At 38.7% G+C, this 27,847-nt stretch overlaps 1 protein-coding gene across 1 annotated transcript in view; it reads left to right on the top strand.

The window, feature by feature from the left end:
- KCNIP4 (potassium voltage-gated channel interacting protein 4) overlaps window positions 1-27,847 on the top strand; it is a 383,077-nt gene that overhangs the window by 29,760 nt on the left and 325,470 nt on the right. The window contains exon 2 of the mRNA XM_049630384.1: window positions 11,101-11,121. Within this exon, the coding sequence (XP_049486341.1) occupies window positions 11,101-11,121 (21 nt within the window). The remainder of the gene's footprint in view (window positions 1-11,100; window positions 11,122-27,847) is intronic.

The following is a 27,847-nucleotide window of genomic DNA, read 5'->3' as shown; positions in this document are numbered from 1 at the left end:
CTCTGCACTGTCAGAGCAGAGCCTGACATGGAGCTTGATCTCACAAATTGTGAGATCATGACCTGAGCTAAAATCTGGAGTCAGACGTGTAACCGAGACACCCAGGTGCTCCTAATATGTTAAAAAAATTTTTTAATGAAAGATTCAATCAAGTAGGGAGGAATTAAGTGATTTCTCCAAGGTTATGTGAGACCTGTAAGCAAAACCTTAGTCTGTTCTTTTCTGCCTGTCATCTGTTTATTCTGCAAGAATTTATTGAGTACCTCCTGTCCTACCACATTCCAGAAACTGTGCTGTACATTTGGGATTCAGATGTGACTAGGACCTTGCCCATGGAGAGCTCCAGTCTTATGGAGACACACACATACACACATGTGCATGCAAATACACCCACACACATATACGTGCATACATGTACACAAACACACAGTATAGGAAGTGCAACGGTAGATGTATATACAAGGTATGCCTGTGGACTATGGAAACGAGTGATCAACTCCCCAGGGGGTTGGGGTTTAGTAAGAGAAAAAATTAGAGGAACTGTGGCAGCTTCAGATTTCATTATAGGTGGTGCTTGGGAGCTCTGCAGTTTGCATGGAAATAGATATTACATTGTTTGTCTTAAATATATCAGGAAAGAATTTATGTAAGATCAAGGAAATGTCAATTATCCATATTTTAGCATACACAGAATATGATGATGCCAGTAGGCATCCTTTGTCTCTGTCACTGTCACTGTCTAAAGATGACTCTCAGATTCCTGGCCTGAGTGACTGCTTGGACAGAAATGGCTTTCACTGAGATAGGGTAATACAGACTTTCTATGGGAGATAATTCAGCAGTGGTCTCTCCATTACACAATATTGCCTCCACCCAACATGCTTTCCATTAGTAACAATCCACAACAGAAAAGGGACTTCTCTGGAAGTAGTTAGATCTATAAATGGACTAATTAGGCAGGTGCTTGAGGTATAGTGGGTAGACACTTATGGAGGGTAGACACCGACGGAGTCAGAGGGACTATGGGGACCATGTGCTTCTCAGTTGAGTTTGAACTAATAGGAAAAATTTTTATTCAATTATCCTTTCCAACTTTTGATGTACTATCAGTAGTAATTAAGAATAACAATAAATAGTGGCAACAGTATTATCAACAAAGCGGCACCTTAAGAATCTGCCTGTATTGTTCTTGGCAATGAAATGAGATGCTGTAGTCTAGTCATGTCATTCCTAAGGGTGTTGCCGCTAAAATGCTTCATTTAAGCGAAGGCGATACCATTAGGAAAATATAGAAGTGAGATTTCTTAGTCTTAGAATAACTGCTATAGATAATTGACAACTGACTTTAAAGGAAAAAATCGGAGAATCTTAGAACTTCATTAGCATATATGCCTTTCATCATCCTAACAGCACACAAGAAGGGTCTGAATAAAATATTTATATGTACAAGTTGCCTAGTAAAATAATGGCATTAAAGTGAAATACAGTGAGCACAGCGTCATGGCTTATGGAGGTATGAATTGTTGAGCTGAATTAAACAAGAATAGTCTGCCTTAATTCTTCTTCTTCTTTCCTTGGTTTAGCCATCTTTTCAGTGAAGTACATTTATTTCTTTAACTGTTCTACAAGATGAAGGAGATATTTGAAATGACTGGAAAAAGAAGTTCAGAGTTCATATTCAAGAGCTGACAAAATGTAATGATAAAGCACGTCAGGCCTAGGGTTTGCTGCTCAGTTTCTTGATCTGTAAAGTGGGGATAATAAGCCTTCTGCCTAATAGGTTGCCATGGTGACATACTTGCATGATGTCTGACTCACAAAAAGCACTCAGTAAATATCAGCTATTATCGTCAGTTAACGTTGTTTTACAGATGACTAAATAATAATAGCCAACTCTAATGTAGTATTTATAATATGCCAAATGCTATTCTCAGTGCTTTTCATGTAGTAGCTTATTTGCTTTTCCAGCAACCCTATGCAGTGGGCACCACTACTATCCCGAATATAGGTGATGAAACAGTGGTACAGAGGTTAAGAAAAATGTCCAAAAAATACCTACCTGAGAATGGAGCCCAGTGCTCTGTCTTTGAGACTATGTGCCTGACCATCATGTGATAACCTCCTCAAGATAAATTGCCAGTAATTCAGTTATCACAAATAATAATGCTATTTGACCAAAAAGAGGTATTCTTCATATTCTGCCATTTCCAGATAATGATGGTTCTCTTAAAAAAAACAGCAAAATAAGTCAAATATATGGGGTGCACTCTTTGTGAGTGCTTCTAAGAATTTTACCTCTTTGCCTTGACCTATCCTGAGAGCTTTTCATGATTGCTAATGATTTCCCCGTCTTGAGAAATTATTGCCAGACTACTTGATAATTCTTTTCCTTTCCTGTTTTCACCAGTAGTTTTGGTTCTGTTTTCTTTCATTGTGAGCCTTTTAGCAACCTGCTGCTTTCTTTACAGAAAGGTTTTATTTCTCCTGTTGATCCCAGCCTTCTAAAGATGCTGTTCGAAGCACCATGCAGTGATTATGAGGCCAAGACCACTGCCCTGTTTATCCCTCCTCCCACAGGCTGGTAACCAAACAGGAAGTCCCCCTCTAGGCCTCTCCTTTTGGCCCCATCAATCCTTTGGACAATGCTAGTCTAGTTGCTTCCAAGAAGTCTTTATGAGCACTGACACCCTAAGAGTTATAAGTAACACAGGTGCAAAACGCAGATGAACACAGGTTGCATGAGCCATGCCACAGTCCAGAAATTGAACATCTCAAAGCATGAATCGGTTCTTTTGACTACCACAGCTTCTGCTTCGTCCAGATGGTAAACTCAATATTTAGAAACGAGAGGCATTTTGTTTTCCTGTCCGATTGTCTCCATTCCACCCAGAAAGACAGGAGTAAAATAGATGCTCATCAAAATATCTCCAATTCATCAGCTCTATCAAAGCCAGGAGGAAGTGTTCTGCCCTGAATATACCAGACTAAATATTCTGAGTCTGTAGTGTCTGACCATGACCTGACACTGTTGCAGAAAGATAAACAGGCAAACAAGTAAACTTTTGGTTAGTGATCCCATGGAAGAACCTCCTGTATGCCTCAGATTTTATACATCAAAATCAGATGGCCAGATTAAAACACTGATCCTCAAGCCGTATTCCTGAGAAGTGCTAGTATTTCAAGCTGAATCAACATGCTTCTCTCCACCCTAAATTAAATAATGCAGCCATTCCTCATTTGTCAGGGGAAAAATATATGGATAGAACTTTTGCAACTTTAAGCTTTCTTCTACGGTCTATCCTTAAATTACTGGTGTCTGCTGGAAGGTTCTGGAGGGAGATAAACTGAATGGGCAAAGAGCAAACATCTATCAATGCAGAAACTAAAAAAGACTAGCTGATCATATTTTGATCTTTGGATTTCTTCATGCATATAAATGATGATTGAATGTGAAATATTCCTCCCTTCTGCAATTAAAACTGACCTTGTCCATTGGATAGAAGGAATGCCATACTGTTAATGCCATAGTTTCTAGGTGCTCTGGTGTCTGAGCATTCTTGAGCTGCTATCCTTCCCTTAGCAAAAAGCCACCTCTCAGGCCTGTGAGTATGAGTGTGCACATCAGCGATGCCTGTGGTTCCTGAAGAATTGCTATGTCGTGGGAGATGAGAGAGGACCCATCATCTGGGCCCTCAGACCTTCCTCAACTAAAACAGCTGTACTTTTCATCCTTTGCATGGTTGGCCTTTTGCACTTCCATGTTAAGTGCTAATTTGATTTTTTTCTTTAAATGAGTGGCTCAGTCAGTTAAGTGTCTGACTTTAGCTCAGGTTGTGATCTCATAGATCGTGAGTTTGAGCCCTGCCTCAGGCTCACTGCTGTCAGCATGGAGCCCTCTTTGAATCCTCTGTCCCCCTCTCTCTGCCCCTCCCCTGCTCACACTGTCTTTTTAAAAAATAAACATTTTTAAAAACCTATTACTACAAAATGTTGAGAACTACTGCCCTAGCCAGTGTGTAAGATAACCCAGAGCTTGAAAAGTCTTTGTGCCAATGAAACTTGCTGGTGGCCAAACTATTTACCAGAGTATGACAAGTTACCACCCACATCCCACCCCAACACACCTGACTTAATTGTCAAGTGAGGTGCTCAACACGATAAACTCAGATGAGCTTTGCTTAAAAATGGGAGAGTAACAGGGTAGAACTAAGGCAAGTTCCATTTAGGATCTCTTGCCAAACTATTTCTCTTTAGGTCATGTCCAAAACCAAGGACAATTACAGAAGTCATGCAGATGTTGGGGACGGTGCCTCATTTGAGCTCTGACTCCCAGAGTCCCAGTTCTTTTCATGTAGCCTCAATCTTTTTTTTTCCTCCCCCAAATTTGGAGGGTCTATTTTCTCCTTCCTCCTTACAAATTTCTAACTTCGTGCATGTGAGTCTTGGTTGTCATGGCAGTATTCACCCAGGCCACTCTAAAAAGGGAATGGGGATGAAAGAGGCGGTGAAAACCTTATAGATGGATTCCTTGGATTTACTCCATAGAAGCAGTCCCTGTGGCCCTTATTTGTGATAGCTAGTCAATCACCAAACCCTGTCTGTTGGGTGTCCCAATTATCTTTTGATACAATATATCATCTCTATGCCTTCTATCACTAGAAAAGCATGTTTCACTTGGATCATTAACCTTCTAAGATGTTTCCTTATCTTCTTTTAGCTTTTCAGCCTTTCTTCCTCATCATACACAGGTTGTGATTATATCACTGTCCTTTATAAAACCACAGCTGGGTTCCTTAACAGGGCAGACAAGGCCCTGGTTCATTGTTGTGATTCTACCTCTTGATATACGATCTTGTAAACTGTATTTTCCAACCAAAACGAAGCACTTGTAGATCCCTAATCAAGACCGGCTCTACCTGTACATGGCATGCACAGATGCTATTTCTCCTTCCTGATAGACATGCCTCACAACTCACCACACCACCCCCACTAGTTTCTTAGGTCAGTCTTCCTCATTTTCCATATCTTAGTTTTAACCATGACTTTTGTCCAGGAAGCCCTCCCTCACTATCAATCCAAAGACTGGACTGGATATCCTCCTATGGCTCCCAAACCATCTCTGTCATGACCATGAACACATTAGATTTTAACTGCCTTTCCTATTTAAACTCCCCAATGAGGCTATAAAGCCCTTGAGGGCATGGACTGTTATATCTTGTGCATTCACTTCTCTCCTGCCTGCCCATCCCCACCTTAGGCCTAAACATTGCCTGATACAAAATGTGTGTTCAGAAAGTATTGGTGAATGAATTGCCCCTTAGTTCAAATATCCCACGACCTTTTCAAAGACCACATGTAAAAGAAGTATTCTTCTTCTCTTTGAGTGAAGCAGTGACTAATACATGTCTATAACTTCCTGTTCTCCCCTACCTCCCTCAAGACAAAGTCAGGCTCATTAATTTAGAACCCTGCCAGTGATCTGTGTCTTCCAAAGGAACATTAATGGCTAATTAGTGAAAGAAAGCAGTAGTATTGGTGTTAAAATGAGAAAATATTAGAATGGGGAATGGCATCCCTATACAACATTCATAAACGTTGAGAGCACTCTGTTTCACTTGGTCCCATTAAAAGATCAGTAAAACCTGTTTATGTGCAGCCAGAGACTCTGTTTTCATCTAAAAACATGATGCAGATAGTCATTTCAAAATACACACTGAGACTTGAATATTTATTCAGTTAGTTTAAGAAAATTCTGCTGTTGAAATTCCAGAAAATGTAAATGTAGAAAGATTGATACACGGAAAGCCCAATTCATTAAAAGTGACCTTTTAGAATGGGTTGCAAAACTTAGCTGCAGGATTGTTATGTTGTACACAGGATAGATGGTATAAAAATAACTCCAGAAGAGATTTTTTTAAATTCACCTTTTCCATTCAGGACTTGAGATTAGTCAAACATAAGGTTATGACATTATCCTCATAAGAGAATGAAAAGGCAGCTTAATGCACTCTTCAATGAAAAACAGATTCAATTAAAAGAACATATAAAACAGTAGGAAACTGCCACGATGAATATTATCCCAGCTAGGCCAATTCAATAATACAAATTTTTTGAGTCAGTCACACTTGGGGAAAAAAAAAAAACAACTAAACTTGAAGCAGTATCCATAATGTTCGTCATCGCTGAACTAGTCCTTCTGCCTGTGTCGTTTCATTGAATGTCAAAACTAGCCTGCATTGTAGTCACTGTCACCCCCACTTTACAGATAAGGAAAGTCACTATGTGACTTGCCCAGTATCTCACGGATAGTAAGTGCTAGGGCTGGGACTCAAAGTCCATCCTGGCTGACTCCAGATCATCCAGTGGTCAATAGTGCATTATACCCCTTTCTGCCAACAGGAGCCTGTTGCCACAGGGTCATTTTGTGTTGTCTTCAATCTTTTTTAAACTTAGTTTGCTTGGCATTTTGTATTTAAGTAATAATTTGTTACTTTAAGTCAGATGCTGGGCCTCAATAAAAACATCATTATATGAAAATGAAAGCATAATAATTTGTATGAAAATCCACTGGCATAGGAAAAACGATGCCTTAACCATGCACAGCAAGCTTTGGGAAGTAGTGTGTTCATTTCCCTAAAAGTATACCTGAGCTCAAATTCATCAGTGCAAGAGCTGACACCACAGACATCATCATTATGGACTCCTAACATTCAGAAAGACTTGTGTTCTCACTCTGCTACTTGATATCTCTGTGACGTTAGGGGAGTAGCTAAATACATTTAAACCCATATTTCTCATCTGTGAAATGGGACTAATAATGCCTATCTCCTTGGATTATTGACAAGACTAAATGAGATAATATACATAAATTGCTAGTATAGTGGAAATGAGTAAGTGCTCAAGAAATTTTTACAATTATTATTACAGTCTCACTGAATTAATTCCTGAATAATTATTTATAGGAATTACCGTAATCACAGATAAATTATCTTATTATGTAGGAAATTTATAGAACTCCTTAGCCCTTTCAAACATAGAATTGTTTCCAGCAGCACCTGGGTGGCTCAGTTGGTTGAGCATCCAACTCTTGATCTCAGTTCAGGTCATGATCTCACCGTTTCATGAGTTTGAGCCCCGCATTGGGCTCTGAACTGGTGGTGTGCAGCCTGCTTGGGATTCTCTCTCTCTCTCTCTCTCTCTCTCTCTCGTATAATAAATCAGTAAACTTAAAAAAAATCTTCTAACATGTAATTGTTTCTTTACTGTTCCAGGTAACATAAAAATTGACAGTTTATTCCATGAGTTCAAAAGTCAGAAATAAACGGTGTGCATTTAACTGCATTCCGTGTATCAAACAGGAGACGACGGCTGGCTTTTAATTTGGAGCACCAAGTTCTGATTTGTGAAGCTTATTTTTGATTGTGCTTTTATCTCTTCGCCTTCAAGGTCAATACCTTCACTCAAAATAAGCTGACTTCAAATTTGACCATAGCAAGCAAAATTGGTTTGTCTGTTGCTATTATTCCAGGCTCTTGCCATTCTTGCCGGACTTTTACGCCTGCAGCCCAGTAAATGGTTTTCATGCTCCCAACTCCACTCAACAAAATCCATCCTCCCCATTGTGGTCAGAGTGATCTTTGTAGATTGCAAGTCTGATCATGAAATGTTTCTTGCTTAACATTCTCTAATGGTACTTCATACATAACATAACAAGGCCCTTCATGGCCTGGCTCCTCTTAGCCAATCATCTTATGCCTCACTCCCCTCTCTTGTTGCTCCTTGTGCAAACACACTCAGGTACATAGCAAGCAGTTTCCCATTTCCCTGCTGTTCCTTTTGCTGGTCTTTCTCTTTCCCTCCCCTCTTTCATTGGTGATTTCCGGGTCCTCTCTTAAGAGTCACCTCAAATGTTATATCTCTGTGATCCTTTTCTGGTCCTGTAGATTCAGGCCAGGTGCAGTCAAGTGTTTCTTCCCTGCGTACTCCGTAATATCTTGTGTCTATTTTATTCTAGCTCTAATGTATTTCTTGTACAACTTTGATGTCGCTCATTGTGTGTCAGGCACTATTCTAAGCACTTTACAAATATTAACTCCTTTAATCTTCAGGACCACTCTGCTCAGTGGGTGTAGTGTTTTTATCTTCGTGTTACACATGAAGAAACTCATGCACAGAGAGATTAAGTAATATCACTAATATGTGGTAGAGCCAGCGTTCAGATTCAGCAGTGAGCTGCCTGCATATACGTGCTTAGCATATGCACTGTGTTCTTAGCCATTTTGCTGACCAGCTGTGTCCCACACTAGTTTTGGGAGGAATCTTTCCGGTTCTTATTTCAGTGTGTCTTTTTCCTATCAAGTGCATACTTGCCATATGTAGGTGTTGTATATATGGAAGTAGTTGAATACATACATCATTCAGTGCTATCCCTACATCATTCCATTGGTTTTTCAGGCCTTTGAAATTATTGTCTCCTTGGATCACAAGGCTTCCATTTATTTTGTGGAATGCTGGGTATCAGAACAGATCTTCTAAAACCCCCCACTCAGCCACTCATGCTCGTCATCCATCCTGAGTTTCCACAATTGTTCCTATGGCAGAGAAAGAAAAAAAAAAAAAATCTCCTTACCCTTAGTACCCCTTGTCATTGGAGCTGAGTAGTTGCTCAAAAAAAGTCATAGAATTCTAGGATTTGGCCAGCTAGATGAAGGCCCAGGAGCTTATTCTTTTCACTTGATTAATCCCCAAGAAGATGACTCAAGCTAAGCAACCTAGAACAGAAGCAGCATGATGAGAGTTAAGAGCATGTGTCTTACAATCAGACTTGTGTTCTCATAGAGCCTTTGCCACTGACAAGCTGGGTGAACTTGTGCACATTCTTTAGCTCTAAATCTTAATTTTCTCTTCTGAAATACATAGATTTGTTTTTTAGGAACTTTTTCCATTTCTTCCAGATTTCCCGATTTGTTGGCATATGATTGTTCATAATATTCTCTTATTGTTGTTTGTATTTCTGAGGTGTTGGTTGTGATCTATCCTCTTTCATTTGTGAATTTACTTATTTGAGTCCTTTCCTTTTTCTTTTTGATCCAAATGACTAGGGTTTTTAAATTTTATTAATTCTTTCAAAGAGCCAGCTCCTGGTTTCTATGCTAAGTGAAATAAGTCAGTCAGAGAAAGACAAATACATGATTTCATTCATATGTGGAATTTAAAAAAACAAAACAAATGAACATGGGGAAGGGAAGCAAACATAAGGCAAAACCAGAGAAGAGACAAACCATAAGAGTTTCTTAAATACAGAGGAAAAACTGAGGGTTGCTGCCAGAGTATTAGGTATGGGGGATGGGCTAAATGGGGGATGGGCATTATTAAGGAGGGTGCTTGTTGGGATGAGCACTGGGTGTTACATGTAAGTGATGAATCACTAAACTCCATTCCTGAAATCATTATTACACTATATTGTAACTAACTTGGGTTTAAATTTTTAAAAAATGAAGACAAATAAAAACAATAAAGTAAAATAAAAAGAAATACATAGATAACGTATCTGCCACACCAAAGTGTTTGCTAAAATTTAATAAAATATTATATCTCTACCTTAGTTCTACCCAGCAAATAGTAAACACTCAAGGGATAATGACATGTTATATCAACTAGAAATGTCACATGGACAGAATACTTATGTCACCATGACACAAGCATATCACCAAGGCATGCTACCCTTATAGTTAAACTCCATGAAAACCTGGATCCTAATCAGAAGCTATTTGATGGAAGCTATGGAAACCAGAGAAGGGGCAGGTATTTCAGCCTTGATTATGAGCGGCATCAGGAAATGTTTTGTTATTTTTTCAATCATTAATTAAACAGATGTTAATTAGACACCTACTATGGGTCAACCACTATACTAGGTGCAGAGGATACACTAGTTAAAGAGAAGGGTAGAGTCCCTGCCCTCAACTTGCTCACAGTCTTATAGGAGATATAGATAAGACACAAGTGAACAAGCAGATCAATGTAAGATAACAGCTTTGACACATGCTACAAACAAAATTAACTTAGGGCACTGATGGAGAATAACTGGGTAAGGTTGAAGGGCTGGCTTAGCTGGATTTCCCAGATGCATATCCTGAGATGAGATTTTGTGTCGATGTGATTTATTAGAGCATGCTCCCAGGGAAAAATGGTAGGAAAGTGGGAATAGGGCAAGCAAAGGAAGGAGGGCACGCAAGAATGCAATATCAAGCAAAGACTCTCAGAGGACAACTTTGGCTCAGTCCTGCAGGAGAGCTCTGAGGGAATTGTATTTCAGCTTCAGAGTTGGGCCCATCATCCACTGAGGGAGCTGGAGCATTTTTACTCTTCATCCACCAGACTTTGGTTAGGGTTGCATTCCAGGGCAGAGAGAAATAGAAATCAATAGACACTTCTAGCTCTCCAAGTGGTCACTGAAATTCATCTGCTGACAAAGATACACAGAGCTGACTGTTGAGAGTGAAAGCTCAGTGACAGTTCATGTTCATGAAGACACAAGCGTGGCCCAAAATGACATGGGCAGAGTACCAGAAGCACCTACTATGGGGATCGTCAGCTGGCGAGGTGATGCTAACCAAGACCTGAATGATGAGAAGCATCCAGCCTTGTGAAGAAGAGGGAAGCATTTTCCAGAAGAAGGAACTGTTTGTAGGAAGGCATCGAGATAAGAAGAAGCATAGTGTGTGTAAGGAATTTGAAGGATCTGTATGTTGGCAGTGTCACAAGTGAGATGAAGAATGTTATAAGACTAAGGAAGTATGCAGGGGTTTGAAATTTGTAGGCAACATGGAAGAGCTAGGATTTATTCTGACTGCATCAAGTTTCCATTTAAAGGTTTCCAGCCTTGGAGTGACATTATGTTATTCAGGATTTAGAGAAACCTCGCTGACCGTTATATGGAGTATAGATTGGAGCAGGGGAAGAAGAGCAGGAATAGAGCTAGCATTCTGCAGTTTATTGTTGTAGTCAAGGTGTGGGGAAGAGTAGCATCAACCAGGGTGGAGAATAGCAAAACCTGGAAGAGGTAGATGGAGATAGCATTCATTGTAGAAGTAAATCCAGGAAGTCTTGCTGATGAGTTGGGTGTGTGGGTGAAAGAATGGAAGTAGGTGAACGTAAGGCTCAGTGTTTCTGGGTATAATAACTGGGAAGGTGTGGTGGACATTTACTGATAGCAATGCAAGACAGATGGGGATAATGCTAAATGTCCAATCATCGAGATGACATTCCCTTGGAAAGAAATAGAAGCAAGAGTTTTGTTTTGTTTGTGTTTGTTTGTTTGTCAGACAGAGCCAGGGCAGTCAACACCCAGGGTTGTCACCCAAGACAAGTTGCAAAGAACTGAGGCTGAAATATAAAAAGACCAAATCCCTTATGTGTTTACATCGGTCTTTCCCCTACCTGTCTGTAAGATCCTTAACATAATGGACTGCTTTCTTCTTTTCTATATCTATCATGCTCAAAATGGGCCTACTATGTAATAAGATCTGAACATGTGTTTATTGAAATAACAAGAGTTCCAACATCAAAACTTGCAGCCGGAGGCAGAAAATGAGATGAAGAGTGGAGAGGGGTAGAGGATTAGAGGTAGGATTAAATGGTATTAGAATTTGAGATTGCCATCAACCTATCTGTCACTAGACTTTAAACCAGGAAACTGAAGGCGTTTTTTATTTTCCAGCCATGTGTATTTACACTCATGTAGCCCAACAGAGCATCTATAAAATGTATATAGACCCACTGTGTTTGACCCTATGAACTAAATGAGTCTTCTCAATGCCTGTACCATTAGCTCTGATGACAGGCATTTAGCAGTGCGGTGGTAATTACCTTAAGGCAGGAGTCAAAATGCAGTTAATTCATGAGTTTTGGAGTCTAACAGTTCTGGATTCAAATCTTGGCTTAACTGTTAAACTGAGTGTGATTTGGGAGGTTACTTAAACCCAGTGAGCTGTAGTTCCATCACTACTAAAGTAAGAACAATAGTATCTCCCTCAGGGCTGGATAAATGTTACCATCCATGTTAAAGCATCACTGAGTGGTTGGGACATAGTAGGAGCTCAAAAATTACTTGCTATTACTGTTATGATCATTGTAAGTGTCATTAATGGTTCAGTGTATCACTGAATGAATGTCCTGAATGAATGTAACTAAAGAATAAATAACACTCTTTTTTTTTCCCTTTGGTTTTAAATGTCTATTAGGATAAAAACCAAATAATTGTGTTTAGAGGTTTTTAAGCGAAGCTAAGTCAGACTATATTTTGGAAGCACATTGAAAATTCTACAGCTTTAGGCAAATATAGGGATATTTCCTTATTATCACGCATGTGGTAGGCTAAAAGCATTCCAGTAGAAGAGGGATATGTCTTAGGTTTAAAATAAAGAGAGGCAGATAACATTGGCAAGAAGCAATTGCAAGGTGAAGGACATGTTGCCAGGTTTTTGTTTTGTTTTGTTTTGTTTTGTTTTGTTTTGCATTTCTTAGGTAATTCAAAACAGATCAAAATACAGAAGCATTGAAACACTTTCAAATTCACAATCGACAGTATGAGAAAAGTAAAGGCATCAAGAATTATAGAAACTGTATCAATTGTCTTAAAGAAATAGGAAGAAAGTGATAGTTAATAGCTTCAGAATTTAATTTATGTCTCTTCCCCAAAACTTCCATGCTTCTGGATCATGGGTCTGGATAATGTTGCCAAATGTGATGAGCTGGTTAGTGGATCTCCAATTAAAGAAATGCTCAGGCTGATATATTATTCTTGTTTATTTCCCTCTCCCTCTCTCTCTTTTTTTCTTTTTCCTTTTTTTTTTTTTTTTTTTTTTTTGGTTCCTTTTTGCTGAGGTGAGTCTGCATTTTCTTAGAACCTGCAGTCTGCAGTGTCTGTTTCAGGAATTACTAACTCAGTCAATGAATATTTATTTAGCATCTATTTTATAGTAGATAGTGCCCGAAAGTTATAAGGAAAACTCAAGACTGAGCTCTATTCATCCCATATTTACCAACAGTGAATTTTTGTCTCACATATGCCTAAGTCTGTAATGTGAACATCAATAAATCACCCAATGGGACAGTCCTAAATATGGTCATATGTGGCACGGGGCTAGAACTCCCATCTCTACTATTTCATGGCCCCTCCAAAGCTAACATTAAATGACAGAAGAGAAAGTGTTTTGAAATGCTACAATTATGCTTGGGAAGTTGTGTTGTTACCATTGCCATATAATTGAAAAAGAAAACATTTGATTCTGGACAAAGTAATTCAAGGCTGATCGATAAAGCAAGACTTGGTGAGAGCCAAGAAACATAAGAGCAATTTTGTTAGCTTGAACAGTTCCCCAAACCCTCCATTGACTATTCAACTCTTTCTGATGACTGTAACTGACAGTGGTTTAGATGAGTGGTTCTTCAATTTGAGTGTGCATGACAGTCATGAGGAAGGCATGAGGGAGGCATGAAGTCATGTGAGAGAGAGAGAGAGAGAGAGAGAGGAGGGAAGGAAGGAAGGAAGGAAGGAAGGAAGGAAGGAAGAGAGAGGTAAGGAAGGAGGGAGGGAGGGAAAAAGGGAGGGAAGAAGAGTGGGAGAAAGAAAGAAAGAAAAGAATGAATTCTAGCCCTAAGCTCCATATACCTGTAAGTATTTACTTTCTAAGAGGTGTCTTATATCTAACATACCCAAGATGGAGTGTTTTCCACCCACAAACGTGTTCTTCTGGTCTTTCCCACCGCAGTTGACAACACACTCTCAACCCAAGGGCTCAAGTCAAACACTTTGGTGTTTATTTCAGCACCCACACCCAAGCCATTTATTCATTTATTCAACAAATGTTTACTTATTTAGCATCCGCTGTATGTCAGGGACAGTTCTAGATATTGGGGGATAGAGCAGTGACCAAAAGTAAGCTTGCAATGCTCAAAGAACTTAAATTCTGATATGTAAAATATAAAACACCAAGTAAATAAATAAGTATATAGTATATGGCATATACTGTAACCAAAATATGAGCGTTTCACACCATCTTCATTGCCACTACCCCAATATCGGCCATCACCCTCCGTCTGGTCTACTGAAATGGACTCATTACTAGTCCTCCTGCTTCTGCTGTCCCCCAAGCAGTCTATTATCCACACAGTTTTTAGTTGATTTTTTAAGGTATTTATCAGATTATGGCATTGTCCTACCTTAAACCTCTTGGTGGCTTTCCTTTGCATTTAGTGTTATATCCAGATTCCATAATTAGCAGGGCAAACAAGACCTCTCCAAACTGTCTTACTTGTCTCATCTCTTCACCATTCAGAAAGCTCCTGTGGCCTTCTTTCTGCCCCTCTGAATGCTAATTTCATTCAGGCCTCAGGGCCTTTGCACTTGCGCTTCTTCTTCACGTAAGTCTCTCCTAAATATCTGATTCTCATTGTCATCATTTAGGTCTTAGACCAAGTATCACCTCCACAGAGAAGTAGTTTCTGACCCCACTTCCAGCACACCTCACTGCCACAACTCTGTGTCTTATTACTTGTTTTTTTCTCTTGTGGCATTTACTGTTCTCTGATATTATTTTGCTAGCCCCATGGGTAATTGTCATGAAAATGTAAGCTTCATGGGGACAGTGACTAATTCACATTTGCTCATTGTTATGTCTTCAGTGACTAGGTAATTGCTTGACAAATCATAGGTACTCAATGACAGTTAAATGAATAAATGAATGAAAGAATGAATAAAACACTATGACTAATTGTCACGATGTCTCTTCAGATCACTTTGAAGTTGCTTAAGGTCATTGACTGTGCCTTTCAACTTTAAACCCGTGTTTGACACAGCACTGTGCATACAGTAGATACTCCACTGGAGTGTTGAATGAGTAAATAAATAGACATTTGACTTCCCTGAACCTCTGCAGCAACATTCTGAGTTAGATGATATTTCTTTATTTTAAAGGCAAAGATTCAGAGGTTCAAAAAAGCTGAAGGGACTTGCTTAAGCAGAGGCAAAGAATAAGAAAAACAAAACAAAGGTAGATCATCCCGGAGGCTGAGGGAGGGGAGAGTTTAGGAAGATTAAATGTCAGAGGACCAGATGCTGTGGAGGAACTGAACATTGACAAATGGATTTGGCCTGAAGATGGATTTTGATAACTCTGAAGAGGATAGTGGAGCTGAAGGAAGGGGTATGAGGAAAGAAAGAGCATGGGTATAAGAGAGGGTGTTTAAGAACACAGACAAAATTTTTTTTAAACTCAGATGATATTATTATTTGGATATGCGGGTGGAATTTAAACATATTTGAGCTAAGGTGAAATTATTGCTAGTGAGAAGGGGAAAGTCCAGGTTGGGGCGTGAGTATAGGAGTGAGAGTGCCAGGCAGTGAGAAAGGTGAGGAAGGTTGGGATCCCAGAAAGGCTGTTTCTCCCTCCACAGTTGTGGGAAACCTGGGCAGACGCAGAAGCCAGTGCATAATGCAGTACACACAGCAGTAGGAAAAGAGCTTATCCAACACTGGCTTGGTTTCAGTAAGATGTGATGGGGCCAGGGTGAGAGGTCACCTTCCCCTGAAGTCAGAAAGACCTGGAAGCTTCATGAACGATTATTGAAAATGGTGGTTCATTTGTGGATGAGTCCAGGGATGGGTAAAAGGTACAGAGCATTTTAGGGCCCATATTAGAAGATGGAAGCAATGGGGTATTGAGAGGCCAGTAGCTGATAATTTGGGGGGGATGATGTGATTGTCACGGCATAAAGTCTTAAAGCGTTTTTAAGAAAAATAAACCTTTGGTTATTATAAATAAGCCAGTGTGGTTACTGGTTTTACCCTTTGATAAATGTGTAATCTTGGATGAGTCATTTCCCCTCTCTCCACCTTCATTTCCTCTCCTGTGGAAGAGGATTACTGCCATTTGTGAAGATTAAAAGAGATTATATATACTCAACCCTTACCAGAGGAGCTGGGTCAACAGAAAAACTCAAAAAATGACTGACCAGCAAGAGTAAGGAAAGGTCCAAAGAGGGTCATAGATATCATTGGAAAACTTAATATACAAGAATACATCGGGAAAATAATTTTAAACACATAAACTTGCCTGTCTCCTGCTATGAGATTCTGGGTCTGTAGGTCTGCAGTGAGGCCTAGGGATATGCACTGTAACAAACCAACACTCTAGCTGATGCTCTTATGGGCAATCCATGAGTTGTGCTGAGAAGAACCTTGAGAGATGGAGTGGTGATTGGTGGAGTCGCACAGGAGGGAGCCAGCCCCATACAGCTGCAGTGACATTGGTGTAACAGCCATGTCTGACCCTCTAGATCAGGGGTCTTACTTAGTAAATAATGGAAAACCATCGGTGTATTTATTTATTTGTTCATTCATTTGATATAAAGTGTGGTATATGCACCATTTCTACCTAATTTCAAAACAGTTCCATCACCTCAAAAGGCAAACCTGTACCCATGAAGCAGTTGCTCCCCATAACCCCCTCTCCCTTGCCCTTGGAAGTGACCAATTTGTATTCTGTCTTTATGAATTTACCTGTTCTAGATATTTCATATACACGAATCATAACAATATGTGAAATTTTGTGTCTGGATTCTTTCACTTAGCATGAGGTTCATCCACGTTGTCACATATATCAGTACTTCATTCATTCCTTTTTATGTCTGAATAATACTCCATTCAATGCATATACCATGGTCTGTTTAGCCATCGATGGACATTTGGGCTGTTCCCACCATTTGGCTATTGTGAATAATGCTGCTATGAATACAGTTGTGTGGAGACTCTTAAAACATCTCTCTGCGGAGGCAGAGATTTAACCCACCTAGTTGAAATCGCTCAGGTAATCGTAATATGGAGCCAGTACTGAGAACCTCTGTTCAAGATGTTGACTTGAAGAAAGATTTGAATTGCCGTATGATTTTAGCACTATTTAGCAGGCAAGTTCCTCTTCTAAGACTGATGAAACATTCCTCTAAAAGGCTTAGTACACAGGTAGTACTCAATAATGAAGGTTGGATAGCTGGAGAAAGAGAGATGATTCCAGACTAGGTCAAAGTGAACAATTGGTGTGAGTGAATTAGCTGTGTCCTGCCTCAAATGTGGCCATAGCACATGGAGTCACAAATGACCTCCTGGAATGTATTCTACTTTTCTCTCCTCAGACGATTGCTTTCTAGCAATGCCTAAAGAGAGAGGTAGGGGGTAACACATTTTATACCTGTCAGCTGAATAATGCAGCTGAATGAGCCAAAAATGAGCCTCAGAGACCCCTCACAGTGATCTGAGAAGGAGTGTTGGGATTTGTCAAGGCTGCATGAGAATAATATCCAGGTAGGAAAGAAAAGAAATTGCTGTGGCAATTATTTCAATGAAAAGGAACACTCAGTGTCAGGCCTATACATTATCCTATCCCTGAACCACTCTTGATGTCTCAGAAAGGTATGAGCGTGTCCTTTGATGCAAGGGTTTTGTACTTCTGTAAAAGCTTACTTCTGAAGAGTTCAAAGTGCCTTCCGTGGACTCTCTCGTAGTCTCTTTCAACCCCTTTGTGGGGTAGATGGCAAGTGCTATTCTCATCTCACAGATGATAGGAAAGCTGAAACACAGAGAGGTTAAGGGGTGTGTTCAAGGCTTATCCTCAAGTCTTTTAGGATGGGACTCAAGGCTCCAGGTTTCCAGAGTCCTCACGGTTGGCCCTGACACCCCCTTACCCTTTCATCACAAGGTCAAAATATAATAGTTACTTAAAAAAAAAAGAAAAGAAAAGTATCTGCCAACAGGGGAAGATGGATATTTTCAATATAGTACCATCAACTGCCTGAGTGGAGTTTTCTGTCAGGGTCACAGTATCATTATTGATTCATAGCATGGGGAAGTTTTTTACCTTCATTGTATTATTATTATTATCATCATTGTTATTGGAAATCAGACAATTGTGTTAGCATTGTTGGTATTTCATCAGGTCTCATAAGTTGCTGTCCTTAGATAGGGGTGTGAAATGGTACATTTTTTTTTTATCACACTTCATTTCATTGTGACAGAAAAGGTATTATAAAGCCACCTCAAGCACATGATCTACTTGAAAGATAATTAAAGTGTGAGCATTTCTGAGTATATGACAAATATTTCCTTCCCTGGAGAAAATTTCGAGTAATATTGTTGTCTGAACTCTGATTAGACCTTAGTATAGCACCCAAGCATTATAGGAGGCCCCTAGTGTTCTTACCACGGGACAAACATCAAAACATCAGAATTGCTTTTACACTTATAATTTACTTTATTATATTACAAAAGCAATACATAGAAATAAATATTAAAGGAATAAAATTCAGCTCATAGAGAGGGATTTAAGATGAAACATAAGTACCTCTTTCTTTGTATCATTTCCCTAAAATTTTCTGGATTATACTATAATATACTATATTCTATTGGATATCTTGGATAGCTTTTTGAAAATCCATTTCAACTTTATAAATCTAACATTTAATTTCTATTATGTGGTATTCCATTGTTTGGCTATATAATAACTTCCTCAGTGTTGGACATTTATCTCTAATTCTCCAATAATTAATAAGAAGCTGTAGTAAATAAATATTTCCCTATATATGTAATTTTTGTGTCAAAAGCAGAAAATGAATTTCTAGGATAAAGCTTAGATATGGCTTATATATGTTTATTTTAAAATCTATAACATATAGATATATATGAATATAATACATGTTTATTACCTATATTACATATATTCATATTTTTTAGAATGTGCTAGATATATATTGCTACTGTTCTCTGAGGAGATTTGAAACAAAAAAACACAACTTCTCAAGTCCCAGCATAAAGCACCTCTTGGATCAGAATCTCCCAGAGTATTTGCTGAATATCATTTTTTGTTTGTTTGTTTTAAAGCCAAACATTTAATTCTGAATCACAGTTCATTTAAATTCTCCATCCATAGGATTACCAGCCAAAAACATAAAGGTCAATTTGAGTCTACAATCCATGCAAAAATCTAACTTTTAAAAATTATAAAGACTAGGGACACCTGGGTGGCTCAGTTGGTTTCAGCTCAGATCATGGTCTCACAGTTTGTGAGTTCAAGTCCCATATCAGGCTCAGGCTCTGTGATAAGAGCATGGAGTCTGTTTGGGACTCTCTCTCTCTCTCTCTCTCTCTCTCTCTCTGCACCTTCCTCCCTCCCTCCCTCTATCTCTTATCGACCGTCTTTCTCTAAAAATCAACAAGTAAACTTAGAAAAATTATAAAGACCAGGTCTATTTTTATATAACTATTACTCTTAATAGGAAGATCCGTGCCAGTTTTTGTCTTGAACATTGTCCCAGGAAAACCAATGTGAAAACTCAGCAAAATAATAGGTTGCTGCTTTACAGGATGGGCATTTTTGGTGACTGGCACTTACTGGAAAGATTGGGTATCCACTTGAGCAGAGCACTCATTGTCATTTTCTCAGGTTAAAGTCTCAGAGCTGAATAATAAATGAACATTGTTATAAATATAGGGAAGAAGTTTCATACTACATACAACTTTCCAAGTCTAGAATTTCTGTTTGCTATTTTTATTATGATTATCAGCATTTTCATGCATATATTAATATTTTGAACGCTTGGGATTTTGAACAAAGAGTATAGTTGTCTAGAATCTTTTATGACCACCTGTGTTCTTACAGAGAAATATTCCTGGAAAATAAAAATGCAAGAAATAAATGGGATGCTTCAGGCTTTGCAAACAGTTTACTGCTCCCTTTACACTTTTAGAAAATGTGTTGCTTGGATAAGATCTCAACTAAAAAGCCTTAAGGGATATCAAGAAATCACCACTCTGAACCCTTCCTTATTAAAAAATACATAGAAACCAGCTTTGTCACAAGGCAGTGCTTTCAGTTATCGAGAAGCTATTATGCTTGCATAAAATAATTAAACCACTGGCTGTAAGCTTATTGAATATTTCAAAGAGAAAAAATTCCTCCATAGAAAAATATTGCACAAATGTTAACATAATCCATGTTATCGGCACAGTTTTTCATTACCAAAATGTTGCTACATTTTAAGATACGCTGCTGACTTGAAGAGCGATCAAATTTAAATAAAGATAGGTGTGCACATTATAAATGAACACTTACAAATCTTATCTCATTAATGTATTTAACTCAGAGAAGAACAAAATATGTGTGTGGGGGGTGGGGGGTGGGGGGAGTGGATATTGGATCAAAGGGGAAGGTAACTATTACCTAAGAAGAAATCCTAGATTATTTCATGTTTCACTATCAAGAGTGACGACACAAATTCAAGAATTTAGGGTGCCTGTAGCTACCTTAACTATGTCTAATCTGCCATCATCTGTTGTTATTTACTACTGTACCAAGGTTTAAGTTTCTTGGCGGAGAAACAAGTTCATGTTCAAGCGCCACAATTTATCAGACAAGTTAAACTTGGACAAGTCACATAATCTTTCTGTTGTTCAACTTCATTGTCTGTGAAATGGTTAAAATAGCAACTCTCTCACAAGTTTGCTACGAGGCTTAATTATTATTGGACATGCAAAGTTCTGGGCACAATGTCAAATAAATGGGAGGCATTCATCGTCACCCTCAATTAGATGTATCTCTCGGGCCATTGTGGTTGGTTGACCCTACAAGAATTGTCCCCAGTCCCTGTGCTTTGAATATGCTCTATGAGCAAAGAATCAAGGAAAAGAAAAGTACCCACTCTGTTCTAAACACTCTGCTAGGTACTTGATACACAGTATTTTATTTAATCTTTTCACCAGTCTTTACAAGGTCAAGAAAATAAAACTTAAAATGATTATAATTTGCCAAAGTTCACAAAGTTAGCACGATATGGAGCAAGTAGTTTAAGCATAGTCTGGCTACAAGGTTGGAAGGTAAGAGACTCAATACTTACAGAGATACTATTGACTTCATCTTCTTCAAACTCATTGTATCTCCAGTACCACCACTAATTTGTAATGACAAGGACTGCTACTTGGACTTTTGACACTTCCATTTCAGACTACAGGATTTCTTCTTTCTTTCTTTCTTTCTTTCTTTCTTTCTTCCTTCCTTCCTTCCTTCCCAGACAGGTTTCTATTATCTAAGTCTACTTTATTTTTATTTTTATTTTTTTTAATATATGAAATTTATTGTCAAATTGGTTTCCATACAACACCCAGTGCTCATCCCAAAAGATGCCCTCTTCAATGCCCACATCATCCATCCTTCCCTCCCTCCCACCCCCCCATCAACCCTCAGTTTGTTCTCAGTTTTTAAGAGTCTCTTATGCTTTGGTTCTCTCCCACTCTAACCTCTATTTTTTTTTTCCTTCCCCTCCCCCATGGATTTCTGTTAAGCTTCTCAGAATCCACATAAGAGTGAAAACATATGGTATCTGTCTTTCTCTGTATGGCTTATTTCTATCTAAGTCTACTTTAAAGATATATCTATCTATATCTATATCTATATCTATACCATCTATATATATTACCATGCTGGAGGCATACCAAATATAATAGTATGATTACCCCAAGGATTGAAATTTTCAGCCACTTTCTTTCTATTGCATTGGCTGCTGTCTACACGATATCAGAAAATCTAGTCATTTCCACTCTAGAATTAAAGAAGATAGTTTTTTAGTCTAAACTGAAAAGAACATTTGTTCATTAGACTGTTCTCTGTTGTATGGAGAAGGTATGTGGTACTTACGAAATTTTTCACTTATTGACAACTTATATTGGATTCATAGGGGGAGCTACAATAGCAAAAGCATTGACTTTAAAATTATTATATGCATGTTCCAGTCACACTCAACCACATAATGGATGTATGACTTTGCAAGTTATTTAACCTGTTTAAAATAAGTTTTCCAGATGAATTTGAACAATAATAGTACCTACCCCATAGAGTGACTATTTGGACAAGGACTATTTGGACAGTACAAGGGCTGTGCCTGACTCACATTAAGCCTGTTAGAATGGTACATGACGTCAAGAACTGCTGAGCTCCCCACCTCTCAACTGGGCTTTGTTAACACCTATAATAGGGGTAGATTAATCTCAGAAGGCAGATTTGATTCTCAAGAACTCCTATGAAAGACAGAGGACACAAGTTCATATATACCATTCATACCATTTGCCTGGCTAAAAAAATGCAGTATTTGGAAATTCTCCAGTTATCAAGGCTTTGGGTAGGCTAGGCAATCACTAGTGAACCACCAGACGTTCAGAGAAACCCAGTTAACAACTATATGCAGAACTTGTGTGAGCACAGCTTAGGGGAGTCCTCTGCTTCGAGTCTCATAAGGTGGCAATCAAGATATTGGCAAGGAGTGAGTTCTCATCTGGAGGTATAACCGGGGAAAGAGCTGTTTCACTGCTTATATGATTATTGACAGCATTTGATTCCTTGTGGCAACAGAATTCATGGCAACTTGCTTCTTCAAAGCCAATAATAAAGAAACTCTAGCAACACAGACAGTACAGCATCACATGATGTAATCATGTACACTGTATCACAATTGCCATATTCCCTTGGCTACAATCAAGTCACAGGCCCTGCCCAAACTCAGGGGAGAGTACCATACAACAGCACAAATTTTAGCAGGCCAAGGTCAAGGAGGGCCACCTAAATCATCTGTCTGCCACATGGCTTCTTCAGGTGCTCTAATTCTTGATGTGGCCTCAGTTACTTCTTTCAAATTTCCAGTTTGAACTCTGACATATTCTACTTCTCCTCATCTGACTCCTAGTACTGGTTTTAGAGATTATTCTTTTCTCAAAAACTTATCACACATGGTTCACAGGGATTTCACGTTTGTTCACTCAACGAATGTTTGTTGAGCACATGCTATATGAAGGTGTCATGAAACCATGGAATATACAAAACTAAGCAAAAATAAGGAGCCAATGTAAAGAAAAGCAAAGTATTGCATTCATAGAGCTTACACTTAGAGCTCCATGAATTTGTGATACCTATTTACTTACCTGTATTAGAAATGAATAGACACAAATGAGCGATTGTAACTCATCTATGTGTTGTGAAGTGTGGACAGTGAATACGATGTGGTGTCTTCAGGCAGTCACTGAATGCCTGGGGGAAAGAGCAAAAGTTCAGAAAGCCAGTCTCTTCCTCATTGCCTAGAGAAAGTCAAGGAAATGACATTTATTTTCTCATTTTAACCTCATAGAAACATAATAATTCATGTTAGCAGCCACATTTAATAAAAAGAAAAAAGCCGAGAGGTCAAATAGTTTAGATCCCAAGTGTGAGATTTGAGACGAGATCTTCATATCACTAATATCAGTGCCCCAGGTTGTTATTCATATAGGATAGGGCGGGATTTGTTTCTTTTTCTATCCATTTTATCCTTAATTTAGAAATAGCCTTCCTGTATAAATTTGGGCAAATTATCAATCTATACAAACTTATGATTCATTAACATTCAAGAACTTTTGTTTTTCTAAAATAAATTTGAGGGGCGTCTGGGTGGTTCAGTCAGTTAAGTATCTGACTTCAGCTCAGGTCACAATCTCGAGGTTTGTGAGTTTGGGCCCCGCATTGGGCTCCATGCTGACAGTACAAAACTTACTTGGGATTCTCTCTCTCCCTCTCTCTCTCTGCCCTCTCCCACTTGTGCATGCTGGCTCTCTCTCTCAAATAAATAACTTTAGTAAAAATATTTTTGAATAAATTTGAATTTTAGTATTGCATAAACAATATTCAATTTATCATCTTATTAGTAATGAGATGGAAGCATTAATTATTGTTATTGAGGACTTAGCAACTTAAAGAATCAGGGCTCAGAGACGCATCTCATTTAAATGTGCATTTTAATAAAGCATTTGTTTTAAGTGTTGAAAAATATCCTAATAGTTTCAACTAACCTCAAACTTGAGTATTTCGTGATGCATTTAATGGAATATTTTTAGAATCAGAATTCATCAACATTGGTGCCGAATTAACATTCTGTGTCTCAGTTTGATAGAGAATTCAACTGGAAAGACATTTTCCTCTCTGTGGGATTAGTAGGTTTATATTCAGTATTATAAATAGAATAGATACATAGCCAGTCACAAATGTGTTCTTCCCAAACTACCTCTCTCTACTGGTAGAAACATAAATGTGAACTGTCGATGTGGTAGAGCTTTATGGCTAGTAAACGTTTGTCTATCCAAAAAGCAAAAACAAGTATTCAGATTACTGAACAATGTATAAGGAAGCCATTTTAGAAGTGGCTTTGGTCTTTAGCCATTGATAGCCTGGTTTTGGTGGTAAGTGGTACAGAGGGAAACTGTCAGTATGTGTTAATCTTCCACAATTAAGAGAAACGAATGAACAGTGAAGATGAACTTTTTGTTAAAATATTGACCCAACTAAATGGGCCGATGAAAAGTTTCTTTCTCCCAGAGAAAGCCATTTCAGCACTAACAATTCCTCCATGTTTTACAACATGCTAAAGCTCTCCGTATGTCAATGAATTCGGCAAATCTGCAGTCAAGTCTATCCTTGTGGTCCATGGGGCTTGGCATGTGTCATTTCCTCCAAAAAAAAAACCGACCAGGGATCTTCTCCAACCAAGGTATTCATGCACTAAAGCACTCTAAAGAACAGGAGGCTTGTTTTAGTTTTGATTCGGTTTTATAGCCTCAGGAGTATTTTATGCTCAGACAATGAAAAGGTATAAACAGGTTTATAAAACCAGTTGCTGAAGGACCAGAGTAACTAAGGGATTTAACTTCATTTGCTTCTGTGTTATTTCCTGCACTGCAGAAAGTATTTATAATTTTTTAATGTTGATTTATTTGAGAGAGGGGGAGACTGGGGGAGGGGCAGAGGGACAAAGGGCCAGAGCCTCTGAAGTGGGCTCTGTGCTGAAAGTAGAGAGCCCCATGCACGACTGGAACTCACAAACTGTGAGATCATGACCTAAGCAGAAGCTGGTTGCTTAACTGACTGAGCCACCCAGGTGACCCTGCAGAAATATTTAAGGTAACTGTTAATTGCAGGTGGAGAGTTTCTAGTTCCTGGATTTGCCCATGTGAAGATCTCATACATAGATTTATCCGTAACTCCCATAATCTATTCAAACTCTGAGATTGCCAGGCTCCAACCACTCCAGGGTGTATTGGGGACTGTCCTAGTGACAAGGAAACAAACCTGCATTCTTAGCAAACCCATTAGCAAGTGTTATGTACAATGCCATTTGCTTAGAATTTGTTAGCAAAGACATTTCCACAGAAATATAAACTTCTTTCATTATTTTTATCTGTATACAGAAAAAATAACTCTTCGGTCCACACATAAAGTTCCTGAAACAACTAAATAGATCTCTACTTTTAAATCATCCTTATATATTTTTATTATTACCATTAATTACTGAAAATGCCCTCTATCATATAGAGTGTTCTCTATTATTAAGCCGTTACTTTTGCTCAGAGAATAAATAAATATAGCTTAGGAAAGTACCAGTTACTTCTATGAATCACCTTGAGGGAAGTGCCACATGCTTCAAGAATAATGGTTATTCTTGGGGCGCCTGGATGGCTCAGTGGGTTAAGCGGCTGACTCTGGCTCAGGTCATGATCTCGCGGTCCGTGAGTTCGAGCCCCGCGTCGGGCTCTGTGCTGACAGCTCAGAGCCTGGAGCCTGTTTCGGATTCTGTGTCTCCCTCTCTCTCTGCCCCTCCCCCGTTCATGCTCTGTCTCTCTCGGTCCCAAAAATAAATAAACGTTAAAAAAAATAAAAAAAAAGAATAATGGTTATTCTTGACTAACAATAAGCACTAAACACTCACTAAACACTCACTCACACTTAGACACTCTGCTCACTATTTTATATACATGAACACATTCAATCATTGTAACAACCTATGAGGTGGTGACTATTATTATCCTCATTTTACAGATGATATCACAAAGGCAGAGTCTCAACAACAGTACAGTATTTGCTCATGGTGTCTCCTCAGTGTAGTGTTTATACATTTGAAAGATTTTTCTTACACAGGATTTGTTTGGTTAGTTGTTTGCTTTGGATCTGTGATGGCCTCCCAACAACCCTTAGAGGTGAAGAGGACAGAGAAGTCATTCCTACGCCCACAGTACATGTGAACACGTGGCAGTTTTAGTGGCTAAATGCCCTGTACAGAGTCTTGGAGTCGAACTGTGTGGCTTCCAGTTGGTAACTCGAGGCCCTGTGTGGAGCTTAAACCAATATAAATGCAAAGCCCCAGCCTATTCCAGGGAGTGACAAAGCCTCATGAATTTCCACCCAATATAAATAAAAGCCCCAGTGGCTAATTCTTAAGGTTTCTCGGATTCATTCATGTCATTTCCTGACAGAACCCCTCTTCCCCCATCTGGCTCATTCCCCTGCAACGACTGGAGTTCCTCGTCAGCTCAGTTCTGCACTGCCACCTTTAGTCCTTACCTGTTTTACCTCAAGACTCAGCCACAGGCCTCTGACTTGACTCTAACCCTCACTTAAGTGACAAACAATGAACCTGTGTCTCTTCAACAAGTGTTCACCACACAAAAAGATGTATTTTCCTGATTATAAAAGGTAACTCATGCTTGCTTTAGAAAGTTTTGGAAAAAACATGAATAAAAAGTTGTGTTTTTTTCAAACTACTCAATTTACCACTATTAAGTTATGGGGAGATAGATAGATAGACAGACAACACTGCACATACTGTATGTAAACTGCCTTTTAATTTTCATCTAACTACATACCATGCACACACTCCCACTAAATATTCTTCTGCAACATCACTTGTAATGGCTCTAAAGTATTCCTCATATATAAACATATAAGTGTGTGTGTGTGTATATGTGTCTGTGTGTGTGTGTGTGTGTTAATGTAATCTAACCAGTTCCATATTTTGGCCTATTTAGATTCTTATTTTCAATTTTTCAATATTATAAATAACAATGAGATGAACATCCTTATGGATAAATAACTGATTGCATATCTTGTTATTTCCTTTAGGCAGACTTTGACAAGAAAAATGCTATTAAAGCACACATGCAATTTTAAGGGAAAAATGTTTCAACATTGATTTAAGGGATTGCTGTCTATAAAGTGACATTCTTCCACCTGAAGACTGGAGAGGAAGGCATTTGGAGATGGCTGCCCTATTGGGAAGTGATTTTTCTTCCACTTTCACCTTTGATTTCCCGACTGTTCTCGTTTTAGCCGCCCCTGTTCTCCAGTTTAATCTACCACCACCTTCCAGATTTACATGGAAGCCAGAAAGCCTTTCCTAATTTACTGTACCATGCATTGGGCTTCTCAGACAAAAATCACATAACTTGAGGCTAAGGATAGCCAAGTGAAAACAGACGAAAGGGGATGAATAATATTTGGAAAATCTTGTTGATGGAGGATTATACTGGAATGAGTAACTTGTTGGGAGAGATTGGATTTTAGAAAGGTAATATTTGCATCATGGGATCTGTTGTAGGCTGCATGTGGCCTCTGTAAAAGATGTAGGAATTTCTCTTGCTGCTACTTTTGAAGTGTGAGGGCTTGGTTGGACCAGAGATTAAACTTCAATTGCTTTTATTCTAAGGGACTTTGAAGACCTATACGGATCAAATCCCTTTATTATTCATTTTATTGTCTTCATAACACTCGTAAGTACGTGAATTCATTCATTTGCTTGTTGTTATCTATCCCCTTGTTAGAAGGTAAACTCCAGGAGATGGCACCTTGTCTAATTCGCTCCCTTTATAATGCCAGCACTCAGCACAGCATATGGCATTGTTATGATCCCAAATAATATCGGTAGGACAAATGAATGTAAGGATTGTTATCTT

This window comes from Panthera uncia, chromosome B1 (genome assembly GCF_023721935.1).
Source record: "Panthera uncia isolate 11264 chromosome B1, Puncia_PCG_1.0, whole genome shotgun sequence".
Taxonomy (NCBI): domain Eukaryota; kingdom Metazoa; phylum Chordata; class Mammalia; order Carnivora; family Felidae; genus Panthera; species Panthera uncia.
This window is presented reverse-complemented; position numbering and strand designations above follow the sequence as displayed.